Source organism: Electrophorus electricus, chromosome 8, assembly GCF_013358815.1.
Source record: "Electrophorus electricus isolate fEleEle1 chromosome 8, fEleEle1.pri, whole genome shotgun sequence".
Lineage (NCBI taxonomy): Eukaryota > Metazoa > Chordata > Actinopteri > Gymnotiformes > Gymnotidae > Electrophorus > Electrophorus electricus.
In genome coordinates, this window is record NC_049542.1 from 19505900 (window position 1) to 19521569 (window position 15670).

At 37.5% G+C, this 15670-nt stretch overlaps 1 protein-coding gene across 2 annotated transcripts in view; it reads left to right on the forward strand.

The window, feature by feature from the left end:
- Positions 1-6149: 6149 nt before the first annotated feature.
- Positions 6150-15670, forward strand: part of gabbr2 (gamma-aminobutyric acid (GABA) B receptor, 2) — a 144290-nt gene continuing 134769 nt past the window's right edge. For both annotated transcript variants that reach the window (XM_035528864.1, XM_035528865.1), the window contains exon 1: positions 6150-7117. In XM_035528864.1, coding sequence (XP_035384757.1) covers positions 6803-7117 — 315 coding nt within the window. In that variant the 5' untranslated portion in view covers positions 6150-6802. The remainder of the gene's footprint in view (positions 7118-15670) is intronic.

Sequence of the window (15670 nt, forward strand, 5' to 3'; positions counted from 1 at the left end):
TAACCTGCTTAATCACATGAATATATCACATATAGTAACACACTATCAGTGATGTAAACCAACAATAAAGGCATCAGTACTAATGATTACAAAGGGATTTGACATTTTCTGTTAGTGATCACAAAATACATAGACATACCAAAAAGAACACCAAGATGAATCTAAAATATTGTTTTATACAGTAGTTCTACTGTATGAACTACTATTGTTATGGAATATAATTTTCTCTAGTTTCCTATACAGTAAATTGCCGTTCACTCAATGATTCGGCTTAATTGAGGGTTGAGTTTATTTCTACAGCATGCCATCAATTTGTTGGAAGAGCCTAGTGTTTGCCAGTGTTTGACAGCAGAGGTGCCTGGGGCAATGGCCAGGGCCCTGGGGATCGACACTCTGTGGGATGTGGGCTGGGGGTCTGGCTGCTTGCAGGGTTAATCGGCCAGTCCTGTCTGCCATTCTGATCATCTATTTTGAAAGGATCAGCAGATACACTGTGACATGTCACATAAAACATCAGAACCTTTGGGTCCTGTGGAGAGGAGTGAAGGGAAGCTTACCAAGGCCAGCCACAGCAGCGCTGGAGCGCAGATGAACAAAGCAGCTTAGGTACTTATAAGTGTTCCTTTGGGCAGAGGTGTCAGGAGAGCATGACTGCAGCTTGCCATTACTGCTCCTCTTTTTTAAAATTCACTTAGATTACATAAATCTTTAAATTTAAACTTTGGAGGTTTTTTATTTTAAATTGCATAGTTTCAGTTACAAAGCTGATACCTGACCTTACTCCCAGGCAATCATGCTCAGTGGCTCAGTGATACTATGGCAAACCATTTTATAGTTGAGGCAGGGAGGGAGGTAGGACTTAATTGCTTCTAGACCATTTAGTCATGCAACTCCCCACCGTTCAACCATCTACTGCTGATAAGCTCAGGTAGTATAATGAGGCAGGCAGAGTCATGCATTGACTGCAACTGAAAGAATAATCCCCTCTAATGTACTTTAAATTGAATAAAGGAAAAACCTGTGAATGAGTAGAAATCAAAATCAGCATTAACACATGCTCAGATGTTTCTGAGGCTCCCCATGCTGAAGGGTGAGATGTGTTTTTGGATGAGTGTAGCATGAGTGGCAGGAATTCCAGTGCAAACAGTCCAGCCATCGAATTCCTGCTGGCAGCAGCAGGCATGGCAAACCTACAGCACACCTGGTAAAGAACAGGAACTGCTGGTCACTAGAACTCCTATAGAGGACAAAAGGTCCAGTGTGCTGACACTGCACTATGATGTGCAGCAAACTCTCAGGGTGCTTTATTGGCATAGATATTTTTAGGTAAACATGATTTTGTTCCTTATTATTGGTGACAGTGTAACATTCAGTGGGATATGCTGGGAGCTTTCTGGTGCTGGTGCTCAGCTGAGCAGGTGATTGATGTGACAGATGGAAGGACACTTCTGGGATGCTTCCTAGTCTCTTAAACATATTGCTCATGCTGTTTATTAAGACATTATTGGTGAACAGTCAGAACAGAGGCAGGTCAGAAGGGTGAATTATTTTATATATAGAAAAGAGTGGGAAAACTATGAACATGCAAGACCATTTTATTGGACCTATTTTTAAAATTTCATCTGTGTTTGGATATAGTATATATAATTCAGTTTGTGCATTATCCAGCTGGGTGATGCTAGGAGAATACAACATGCAAAATCTCCAAAATATTACATTTTTGTTTTTATTTAAAAAGTGTCAATTTTATATTTCTAAATCTAATGAATGATTTAAAAGTTTATGTCAAAAAGTGTGCATTATTTAATTATACATGGAGGCTGTAAAGATAAATAAATGCATAAAGCAATTGCATTTGTTCCTGAAACATTTTTATGTAAGATATGGAAAAACTGGATGATGAAAGAAAACCATGACAGCTTTATCCTTTGCTTCCCCCTTTTCATCTTGTACATACATTTTATTTTTATCTACCAAATAATATCATTTTTTTCAGGATCCTCAGCAATTCACCTAAAATGAAACCATAATCTCTTTTGCCAAGTAAAAACCTTGTACGAAAATATAGTGTGGTTGTATGCAATGCAATTGAGGAAATTAAAAAGCATTGAACTACTTATTATAACCCTCTTACTGGTGACCTACTTGCACCAGACCACTCTTCTCTCCCTTAATCTTTAATCTTTCTGTAATCTAGCAGACATGATAAAGAATAACTTAGATGCTAAATGAAATGTAGATAAGGCTTCGAGAAGAAGAAAGATATCAACTCTTTGCCTTTGTCATTTTCCCTTTCTCTTTAAAAGTATTTTTAATAACAGTTTTATTTGCTGTATCTATTTCATTTCTGATTTTGTAAGTAAATTATGAAGGTTGGTTTTTTTTTCACTTCAACACTGGTATTAATTGCTTACATATGTGATTTTAAGGGCTGCATACTATCTTAATTTATATACAGACACACTCCCTGACATTGAATATGATTGGTAGGATCTGACAGAAGAAAAAACAAAGTGCTGGGTTATTGCAAGAATGTTATTAATTAAGTTGCCAGTCACTGTAAGAAAAAATAAGCAGCTCAGTTGTTCATAACCCAAATACTCCCCAAAGAGGAAATCACAGGTGGCTTCACTATATGCTTTGAATCAAATGTCTATTTGTGTAGAACATACCAACCCTGTTCAATATTTGAAGAAGCTGTGAATCTATAACTAACTCCAAAATGTCAAAGATTGTGCATGCAGTGTCTTTTTTTGTGGATTACATTTAAGATTGCTGGAAAAGACAGTGGAGTTCGGGATCCTTTCAGCATGACTGGAGTGCACTCAGACTTTGAGCTCATGAAACATGCATTTTCCCTGCAAGTGCTACAGCTGCCATAAGGATCATTCAGAAATGATTGGTATGCATAGAATTCTCTAGCCTTCGTCTTCTGATTCAGAAACCAATTATTGAAATAAACAACCCAAAAGCCCTACCACAAGCATGTCTGAAACAAACAGTGATGGTAGTGTCTTGTTTCATATAAGACACATTTCAAAGTACCTAGTTGTAATAAAACCTTATAACAAAGGTCAATTTTGTTGATCCATTTTAAAGCATGCTTTATTGTTTACACTAAGCTCTGGCTTACATGGATGTGAAGACCCCTTTTAGAGTTTGTTTGGCACCAGTAAGAAGGCATGTGAGTACAAAAAGAGGCTAGGTTGGTTAATTAATTGGTTGATTCATTTTTACTTTTGGCCAAAGACTTACAGAACATTTCTCACACAAGGAAATTGGTGTGTGTGCTGATTCAGAATATATTGAACTTTTAATGAATGAGCATTTTCTTATGACCCAACAAACTGCTGGAGTCATTTTCTGCCAGCCCAGTTTTTCATTAATAGGTTAGTATTAATTGCTTACATTTAAGGAGCCTTATTTCTTAAAGCTCTCATTTGCCTTTCTGTGCAAATGATAGCTGAGTGAAATACTGGGTGTATTAAATGGATTTCTAATAAATCTATTAAGAGGCATCTTGTTAATGTGATCCCCTAACTACACTTATCACAGAGGATCCAAGGCTGTGTTATGAAGTGCACAATTCGCTCTTGCTCAGCCTTACTAGTTATCTGCTGCTTTCTTTGGGGAAACAAATGGTTTTAATCACAGACAATCATATAGTTAAAATGGTAGAAATGAATTTTCTGACTCTCCCAAGTGAGGACACTACTGTAAACATGTGGCATTTATTGTTTGGTGGTTTGAGACATTTATGTCAAGACATGTTCTACCTTTCATGGATGCTCTTTGAAGAACACCCAGAAAAACATGTGACTAAAGCATTCCTTAAATCCTAATGTAAAAACTTTAATGTAATGTAATATTTCATTACAACTTGAAGCATGGCCTATGCAAAAGGGCTGTAAATACAGCCAAAGTTATTAGAACCTGTTTTTTAAACTTAGTCCTTTAATGTATCCTCACAGGGTTTAAACCCATGACCTTGCAATTGCAAGCAATTTATCACTGTGCCACTGGCATAACTCTTAGTGTGACTCCATAACAACTTAAATATCATTGTGGTGTTAGTGTGTCAGACCACTAAGAATTGTTAGGATTCTCTTATAAATGGCAAAGAGTGTTTAGTAACCTAGTAACCTTAGTAACCTAGAAAAAAAGCCAAACACAACACCCATGATTTAAAAAGCATGTTGTAACACTGTAGTATTTAAATCAGAATATATAATGCTATATAGTAAGAACTAATTACAGCAAAAACTGCATCTCCAGAGGGCTACACTGACTCTATATTTACAAATTACATGTAATAAAGCTCATGCCCGAATAAAAATGGATTTCCATAGGATTTAATGATATTTACATCTACACAGGCTATGCTACCCTTTTATTACATGCTCACATAGTAAACAGTTAGAAAGAAACAACATGAAAAGTCATTTTAGGGTTTTATTTTTCATTCGCTGAGTTTTGAAATTCAGACTGTATCCTGCATCGTCAGAGCCGCACTGAAGGTTGTCGTATTAATCTCTATTAAGAAAAGACATGCCAGACAACCCTGTAGGTGTAGGTGTAGGGGTGTGTGTGTGTGTTGCTGAAAGTGTACCATAAGCAAGAAGATAGGTCAGTCTTTGCTCATTGCTGTAGTTCTGCACTTTTCACAAGAACATAGTTTATAGACAGTAAATAAATTATGATTCTACACTTATTAACTAAAATAGTAATTCAAATTGTGAAGGACATTGGAGTCCTTAAGAGGATTTTAACTTTTAACTAAAATCTCTTTCATAAAGCATTTCATGTTCAAGTTTAATTTATAGGTTTTAGCAAAAATAGAATATCAAATATTTAAGGCATTGTAGCCTGTTAATCTACACAGTACAGCATTACACACACAAACACACACACATACACACACATACACAGAGAGAGAGAGAGAGAGAGAGAGAGAGAGAGAGAGGAGAGATTGCAAATTCTGCAATGTACATTATTCGTTGTTACATTACACACAGAGAAAAAGCAGTTTCTGCAATGCAGAGTAATTGTTGCTTATGTTTTTTTGCTCCAGTCCACTGAACATTGATAAAATAACTGTCTAGTATGCACTTGAGAACTCTTTAAAAGCTATTAAATTCGGTTTCTTAAACGGTTTATGAGATCAAACAATTTAATCAGTCGATGAGCATTTTTCATTAGTAAACACCCGCAGTTAGGGCAAGATAATATGTTTGCCTCCCGTACCAAAAGAGAACACCACTATCAGGTCGCATCTGCTCAGTTATACTAAGCATAAAATACAGTGAAAGACATAGAAATGTAAAATATTGTATTACCATTGTATTGCAAGTGTTCATACAGCGATGCTATACGATGGATAAAACGGCCTATCTTCTATTCACTTAAAAGAAACAATACCACAAAAGAGAGAAATCACCTAGTCAGGACCCTGGACAGCGACATCGAAGTTCGGTCACTGCTTCTGTCTCCGTCGCAGGATTATAGTGGAAGCGACACATGTAGTGTACGTCCTTACCGTGACATTTTTAAACAACCAGAATGCCATGCAAGTTCATCTCTTATACTTTATATGTGGGCTTTTGTTGAAAAGCATTAAAACAATGGAAGGCGAAGTGATAGTTTCGATAGCACAATGGCTTCAGTCGCAGATGGAGTACATTTATATGTAAATGTAAGCAGAACGCTGAACGACATCATTAGGTGGTATTGCTAGGTGGCACTATCTATTTAATTTAATTCCAGTAGATGGTCGCAGATGCATTTATATAACTTATACAGCGGTTAGAATATGTGTCGAATAGCTGGAGTTTCAAAATCACATAATCTGAAAAGTAACATACTTCATGCTATTCCTAGCATTAAATTAGCGCCCAATAATCTGTTTACATTTATCGGGACAAGATGTAGGAAATATATAGGAAAAAAAACGAATTTATACAAGATCTACATTGCAGGAACAATACCAGTAACTAAGCCCAAAAGCACGTCACGCTAGTTTAGAGGCAAACACCATCCCGCTGCCTCTAAAGATTTCTCTCTTGCACGCTTGCACGGCTCTCTGTCACGCGCGCTCGCCCCCTGAGCGCTAAATAAGTGAAACCCTTTTCAGAGGCACTTAGACAGTCGCATCCGCCGGAGCTGCATCCGCAAGCTGGGACACAGCATTCGCCGCACGGATATTCTTACACGGATTGCTTTTAGACGTAACATTACTTGAAGTAGACTTGTTTTTCGGAGATCTCCCAAATTCCTGATCCCAAAATACAGCTTGCTGGCAGGGATGCCAGTCCCAGTCAACTATCTGGAATATACTCAGATGTTGAATTTGTATCCATAACAACCGTTCGCACGAGTGGCTGACTTAAATCGTACATCTTAACATCTTGGCGCATTTTTCACGGTCGTTGCCTGCAACACAGCGACGAGGGATTGTGATACACTTACTCAGCCAAATCTGAAGACATAAAAAGGGAACGAGCAAGACAGTGAGGAGGACTCCCCTGGTATACGGAGGGGAACCTGCGCCGTTTTACCCTGTAAGCGATTGAGCGTCCTCCTGCTTTTACGCATCTCAGCTGAGAACTCCTGTGTTGAGCTCCGCACGAATTACTGCACTTGCACACCGTTCTGCTCCTCGCGCTCTATTCGAAGTGGAAACCCCGACTTTGCCCAGAAAAACATCTGATCAAAATCATTTAATGTATTGTCGACCCGGTAAACCCTGACAATCCCTAAAACCGCAATGCAAAGGCAGTGAGAAGGTGGATCTCAGCTTTTCCTCATGCGTGGTAGCATGGCTCCGTCCCGCAGGGACTGCAGATGGGAGATGATCTTTCTGTCGGGATGCCTGCTTCTTTCCGTTTTGGGATTTCAACCTACAGCGGCGAAGGTCTGCAACGACTACACGAGGCACGGTCTGGACACTACTTGGTACTCGAAGGATGTGCCAATCATGGTACTGATGCCGATGAACGAGTCAGCTCTCATGAGCAGCATCAGTCAAGGCATCGAGCCCGCAGTTCAGCTGGCCATTCAGCACATACGCGAGTCTAAGCAGTACTCGTTCTCCCTCATCACAAAAATCTACGACACTGAGGTAAATCTTTCGTTTGCTATATCTTCCACCGCTAGCGTGCCTTCGGTGTGGGCGCAGGCTATGCGAGTCTGTCAGCCTCCAGCACGATAACCGTATGCATGATGCGGGGTAGCCCGCCAGCAGTGCGTTTCCATCAGGACCTCATGTACAAAACAGGATTTTAGCATGGCTGGTATACGTCTAAGCAGTGTTGGACAACTTGTAGGTATATTTTAGTGACTTGAAAGAAAGCCGTATAGGACACGAAGACTGTAAATCTACAGATAATTTAGATACAGCCTATTCCCCAACCCCTTGGATTTACAATAAACTGCACAGGTGTTGTACTGAAATAATGGGCCTCACACGTATTCGTGACATGATTCAAATACGTGACCACCTGATTATAGACACGTACATTGCTAAGGAATTTTCTACAGAAAATTGGTAATTACGATTGTTCACAGTAATAAATCACAGATTTGGGAATATCCATATTAAAGAAACACAGTTGTTCGGAATGTCGAATATGACATTTTATATATTTAGAGGCAATAATTTTATCATCAATTTCTATAGCATGCGACAGAAACTAGCATCTGAGCTATGAAACCTAACACTTATTTTCCGTTCATGAGCCCAACTGCCAGATAAAACACAATTATCATTTTCATTAAGCGAGGGCCACTATAACCGTCACTTTGGTCACAATCGGATTGTATTAAACAAAAGAAAGGAGCTTGGTTCTTACACATGAAGGTGGTTGGTTTTCTTTACACCTGAAGATGGCAGTAATTTGTTATTTTTTCTGCGTCTGACCTAGGCACTTTCAAGGATACAAGAATTTGATTTATTGCTATCAATTTTACGGCACAAATACGCAGCGAGTTGCCCAAATTATGCTCACGAAACCTATGGTGATTACCATGGTTTCGTTCGTCGATACATTCATCTGTCATTTGCCTGTAGGCCTGTCTGTGCATTTCATCATCCGTCACAGATTAGTAAGCATTCGCGTCAACATTTAGGGCTACATTTTGACAGTCTACCCCCGACTTTCCTGGTACCTTGGGCTGCGTTTAGGAGTATATAATAATCTAATATCATTATTTACTTGATGTTCATTTTATTAGATGATTTACTGAATTTAGTACCCTGACTCCAAATAAGCCGTTTTATAGCGTATGCGTGAAAGAATGTTTGCTTTATAAACGACTCATTTAAACTTTCAAGATGTCGTGTGTGATATCGTGGGGAGTGAGAACCTGATTGGGAATGTGTCACTATGGGCTTATTTATGTAGAAGAAAGAATTATTAGAAAAACATATTTGCCAGAGGTTTTACTAATCGACACAAAGCCAAGTGCAAATCATATAGGCGCTAAAGAAGACGCCAAAGTTGGCTCAGAGTAACCGACTAATTTGGAGCTACAATATTCAAATTTAATAATCTTTGTCATGATCACAAATACATTGGCATTAAAGGTGTCTAATAAATTATCCCATTGAAGTAGCTAATACGAAATACACCACAAAAATAGACAGCTTTATATCTGAATACGTTTTTATTAGACCGTTACATAAACCAGATTGCAGACTATTACAAAGATTGCTTGAGTCAATTATTCTGCCTGGGATTTGCAGATAATGTCTTTGTATTCTTATACAGTCACTGTAATAATTTTCTTTCCCAGTCTCTCACAAATCGTCATCAGGTGGATGTGTCAAAACTTGATGGATCATTTTAACTCCAGCAGGATACATTATGTAACACTACAAGACAGCAAGAGAGCTCACCATCAGTTGTATCTTTTGAAAGTTATTTTTGCAGTTTTCAAGTTGAACAGGGGAAAGCTGTCATAAAAACTATAGTTAACTGCTCTATCATATCTCACATGTAAGTTAAATCAAATAAAATCAAAATTATTTATATATCGCTTTTTACAACAGATGTTGTCAGAGCAGCTTTACAAATGTTCAACTCCAAGCCCCCAGTGAGCAAGCCAAGGGTCTAGAGAAAAATAAAATAAAATGAAAAAATAATCAATTAAATTGAAAAAAAAAAAAAGCAATTAATGTCTAGTCCGGTTTTCTAGAGGTCATAGTTTTGTCCCGATGGTGTGCACGTGTCTGAAACCCATCATGCAAGAGAACATCCATCAAGGGCGTAACATCATATAACATCATGACATCAGGGGTAACATCATGACATCATGACATCAGGGGTAGGTGTACCTCGGCAGAAACAGAGACTAGATTATTAAGCATGTCCAGGTATGAGGTAAGAGGATGTGTAAATTAGGGAACTATAATGTGCAAAGATGGACTGGCAGATCTAGCTATGGCAGCACAGCTAAAAGGATAGAGCCAGAAGGAAACACAGGCATGAGGGCACCCTGGAACATCAGCACTCCACATCTCTCAGTCAACAAACTTGAGAGACAAAAGAGATCTGAAGTGACGGCAATGCATTTATCACATGTAGGTCACCATAAGGGATGGCGAAGACTGCTCCAGCCTTCTGCAGTACTCATGCATCTTCTTCACCAGCATCATATAGCATTTTTGAGAACTTTGAAAACTAACCTTCTCACAGGAATACATTCAAAAATTAAGTATATAGCATCAAGCTTCTTAAGAGCAGTGAAGAGAAACACATTAAAATAAGCACATAAAGAGAGACATTGAGCAATAGTGCCTCAGATTACCATTGCAGGTAACCATAGGTATAATCTTGTTTTCTGTAAAAACAGAAATGAATTATTTTACTGTGATCTCACCAAAAAGGTTTAACAATTAGCATCGAGAGCGATGTTGTTAGATTACATATTTATGAATTCCAATACTAGCCCTAGCCTTAACCATCCATAACATTGTATACAAATTGTTAAAAATGTGTAATTTTGAGATTGCGTGATTAAAAAGGTTAGATGTTTTTGTCATTCCTTCTTAAACTTACATACCACCATCACCACCACCAGCAACATCAACAACAACAAAGTGATGGGATTTCATATGGCAGATGTAAATAATCAGGGTCAGGGAAGTGGCCCTTTATCTCTTCATCCTGTCTCAGTGGAGCCCATCTGCTCGGCTGGACATGGGTGCAGCCACACCAGACCAACACTTGCAAGAAATGGAGGCGCAGTGAATGACACTAAAGCTTGTCAATAAGCACAGAGGGATGCCGCTTGGTGGCAAAAGAAATAATCTTATTTCAAACAAATTTTTTTCTGTATTATTCACACTATATGAAAATCACTCAGCTAGAAATGTATTCAGAGATTTATATTGAATGTTTGAACAGGTGTCATATAACTGACAAATTATTCAGTTTAAAAACTAAGACTACACTGTGATGTCTTAGGCTATCCCTAAGCATTATAACAGAACATTTTGTTTGTTTTTAGGTTTGTTTGTTTGTTTCAGGATGCATATTAGCACACATTACATAATTTCTATTTAGAATTTAAATCCATCACTGTAGCTGTAGAAGGATTTATCTTGCCTTTAAAATGTGGTGATTTGCCTCAGGCGAAAGACCCCACTGAGAATGAGAGCTACAGGTGCAGTGAGGTGAAAAAGGAAGAAAAAAGAGAGAGAGAGAGAGAGAGAGAGAGAGAGAGAGTGAGTGGGGGGCGGGGGTGTTCCTTTATTAGCCTCCTTCAAGTACATGGGAGAATGTGACCTACACGTTACACCTGTCACAGTTATTCAACAGCTTGTATGCCCACTCAAGTGGAGAAAAAAGGTCTTTCTCATCTTCTGGATGTATGCACTCTGGATCAGCTGTTTTGTAGTGGAGCTGAATAGTCCTCTGTAACTATGATTCACAAATCAGTAATATTGCGGACCACGATACAAATATCAATGAAGCATGAAATGGTTTTAGCATCTGAGAGAGGGTAGTCTTATTTTCACTTCTTCTCCCGTGACTTGATTGCTTCTAAAACAATGTAGATTAGGACCATAGAAAACTTTTAGAGAATTCTCATTTCCTTCTCTAGGCATAATCTTTGATCTTGGCTTTGGCCATTGACCTACTTAATTCCAATACAACATTTTAGTCTTTGAATGGAATGAATAAAGATTTCTTGTGCCTTATAATGTAACCTTATAATTAGAATTCTACAATATATACAATTATAATTATAATTGAAGTCCATCCTGCCAGGTTTACACATTGAGAATAACATCTCTTGTAATCGTCTGTACCATATATTTACTATTTTTGTTTTCAGAAAAGCAAGAGCCCTAAGAAAAGCATCATATCGTTCTGTCACAGTGAAAGGTAGTGTCAAAATACTTTGTAAACTTAAGTTGTAATGTATCCTAAAATTATAGGACATGCATAGGCTTTGCTGGGAGACAAAATGTATTTACAAAAAAACCTTATTGTGGAATCATTTTTAATGTTTTCTGATCATTTAATGTAATATTTATGTTAAGCCAGGTAACTACATTATCGTAGCAACTTAGTGCAGATTCACAACCTGTGGCCTGTGTCATACTCCAATAGAATTTAGGAGTGTTTATGGAGTTATTACAGGATTCATGACCAAACCCCTGCTTTATATTCCTCTTTATACTGGAACTGGCTTCTTGTGTTTTTGTGCTCATTCTGTAAGGCATAGTTACACTTATACAGCTGTTTTCTTGGCCTTTATGAGGTCATTAAGTTAAACATGCCCCTTGTCACTGATGCCTGGAGAAAAGCAGCAGGAAGCAATGGACATTTCAATAAGATGACAAACATTGGTGTTACAGGAACTGACCTGATATACATTGCATACAGAAATGTATGAGACTTTCAAGTTTTCCATGTTTTACTATGTTTCATGCATTTTGTTTCTCATCAGTCTATCAGTCTATATACAATATTCCATAATATATACAATATTTCAAACAGGTGTTTGAAACGTTTTGTAAGTTTATTAAAAAGAAAAGGCTGAAATATTACATTTACTTAAGTAGTCAGCCCCTTTGTTATAACTCTCACAATTGAGCTCTGGTGCATCTTACATCTATCAGTGGTCCTTGAAAAGTTTCTACAACTTGGAAACCATCTGTGCATAACTGAATTGATTAAGTATAGTTAACTATATATGATTCATAACTATAATTAGGAAACACATACCTGTCTTTATAAGGTCTCACCATCGATGGTGTATGCCAAAGACAAAACCAAGCCATGAGGTTGAGACAGCTGTTTGTAGACCTGAAAGACAAGATTGTGTCATGGCACAAAGGGAAGGATATAAGAACATTTCTGCAGGATTGAAATTGCCCTATAGCACAGTCTCTGTTGTTCTGAATTGGAAGAAGTTTGGAACAACCAACAGTTTTCCTAGATCTGACCCCTCAGAGTAATTTGGGACAAAGGGTCTTGGTCAGACAGGTCACCAAGAACCCTATGGTCACTATGCATAAGAATGAGAGATCTGATGTGTAGCTACGTGGAGCTTACAGAAGGACCACCGTCAATTCAACACTCTACCAATTGGGCCTTTATGGTAAGAGTGGCCAGATAAAAGACACATTAGAGCCCTCCTGGGTTTTTCTAAAGGCAACTGAAGCAAGATCCTCTGGTCTAATGAAATAAAGATAATTTATTTCTATCTGGTTACAGTTTCTAATGGCATGTATAGAAGAAACCAGACACTGAGCAGTGGTGGTAGCATCATGCTGATGGGATGTTTTTTTTGTGACAGGGACAGGGAGACTAGTCAGGATAGAGGAAAAGATTAATGCAGAGTAAAAATATATAGTAATTCTAGGTGAAACCCTTTCCAGAGTGCCCAGGATCTCAGGCTGTGACAAAAGAATTCATTTCACCAAGACAATGACCCCAAGCACACCATCATCACAGGAGTGACTTTGGGAAAACTCTGCGAAAGTCCTGGAGTATGCTATAAAGATCTAAAAATGGCTATGCACCAGTGCTTCCCCATCCAACCTGGTTGAGCTTGAATTATTCTGCCAAAAAGAATGGGAGAAATGTAAAACAGGTGTGCCAAATTTGTGGGACCTGCCCACAAAGACTTGAGGCTGCCACTGCTACCAAAGGTGTTTTAAGTACTAATTTAATAGTCTAAATACTTATGTAAATACAATACTTTAATTTTTAATAAACTTACTTTCCATTTTTTTTTCATCTGTGTGGAATATTGTATGTATTGACAAGAAAAAAAAATTGTCTGAAACATACAAGGGTCTGAAAACATTCTGTATGCACTGTATATAATGATACATAATGACATGATATTTTCAGAGAGGCGAATATGTGAAGATGTTTATATAGATCTAGAAAGGATTATTTAAATCCACTGATATATTGTAGTATAAATTAACAATCCTCTTTTCTGTAGTAGGAAAATTGGCTCACTGTTGAAAAAAGAAAGAAAATGCAGAAAACATAATTGCTAACAATTAGGCCTAATTGTATATTATTTCCTTACTTAGCTTAATGTCCCTAGCTTTGCAGATTTTTACTACTATCTTAGGCTAAATGTTCATCAATGGAATATAGAGTGGGGTGCTAACTGGTGACCTTTCAATTAATCATTGCCATGGCCTTGAGACAGGAGACTAATGCTTGTACTTCTCTGACCTAGCTGCCATGCCATGGAAAACTCTTGTGTACAGAACTGTAGGATGCTAAGCAAGATATTCAACACAGAAATGTTTCATGTTATCTCTACAGGCAGGTGGTATAGGCAGTGTGAAGGGGGCCTGGGTTTTTAGGTGGCTGTGTGAAGCACCTGCTGCCTCTGCACAACAAAGCCAATGGTGAATTATGGTATCATTCATTCAAGGGAAAAATGAAACATAGACATTTATATTTTAAGTATAAACATTAGAATATAATTATGTTTTAGCTATACATTTATACTTATGAAGATAGTATATATATATATATATATATAAGAATAAACATAGTCTAACATTATTCAATTTTATGTATAAACTATTTTAAGATTAAACATTTTAAAGTATTGTTTATTTACGGTTAAAACCTTTAAATATCTTGATGAAATTGCAGTTGTTTGCAGTTGTACCTTCAATTTCATCTAACTTTATCATTTATTTATATTTTTTTAAACAGATGTTATTATTCTGGCATTAAATGGCATTAAATACAATTATATCCCTATGAATAATTTTTATATATCCAGTGTGCTACAATGGTGTCACTTTGTCACTCTGAACCCTGTTTTATGAGCAGTTGGTTTGGCTGAATCTGAGCAAAGAGCCATCTCATGGACATGGGTATTTGACGATGGCACACCAATTCTCTTTTCTCTTTTCCTGTGATTATCCAAATTAGATGCAGGATTGTTTCAAAAAGTGCTGGACTGGACCATCTGTCTGTAATTACCATAAAACAAACAATTGCTTAAGGATTGGTTCTGCTAAGAAAGGGTGGGGCTCTGGTGAGCTCTGGAGGCACTCTGAGTCCTGTATGTTCCAACATGCTATAGGAAAAATGGATAATGGTTAAATGTGGCCTTGCTTGCTAGACTCAGAAAATGAACCTAAACGAGCTCCCCATTTTAACCATACAGTTGTGTCTTAAATTGTTTTAAACAAACTGATAAAGAAAGGTTCAGGTCTTTCTTTCTCTGTTGGTACTAATTTTTAAGGTTCCTGACAAGTAATCATTTACTGTGGATATTAAATTACTTTAAATGGTAGTTTACATGATTCTCTCCTTATTGATTTGATGTCACTGGTACAGACACCATCTCTCCACTGTTTACTGCATACCACTGCACTTTCAATGAGACTTTTAAAAAATGTATAGTCTGTCCTTTTCTCAGATTACCATATTCCAAGGAGAACATTTAAATGAGTTCCTGATTATGGACTATTTCTAGTATGCAGAAAATGGTTGACCTTTCTTTAGCATTATGTCTTGTGTTCCTCTGAGTATTCTGTACATTTCTTTTTTTCTCTTCATATAGAAAATAAATAGAAACCATTTTCCCCAAAATTATATGAATACAGTCAAAACTAGAGAGAAATTAACAGTTAATGCTATATTATTTATTAAGGAACCATTATAGTAATGAAGAAATGCACCAAACATTCAGAACACGATCTTCTCATGCCCAGGCACAATCAAACTATATTCATTTACCTGTGTGAAGTGCAGAGAAATTAGAGGATTTAGAAGGGATAGGGTGTTGTCATTAGCGATTGGACAAATGTCACTTAATCTTTGTCTGGGGGCCAGCATGGAGCAATAAGCAGAAAGTTTGTCCTTGTCAGTCCTTTAATTACATCCAGAGTGATTCCTTAAGAGAAAGGAATGAGCTTCTGCTGTACTGCTAGTATGAGTGCATGTGTGCATGTGTGCATGTGTGCATAAGTGCATGTGTGCATGTGTGCATGTGCATATGTGTGCATGCGTGTACCCATGGGCCCATTGTCATCTAAATTCTATGGGTCTGTTCTCATATTTCAGCATCAGCTGATAATTTTCTTCTTCACACTGTATTGTTCTTCACCATCCTCTCTCTAAACCTTACTTTACATCTTTTTGTGACAGTCTTTGTAAAGTGACCTTGGGTG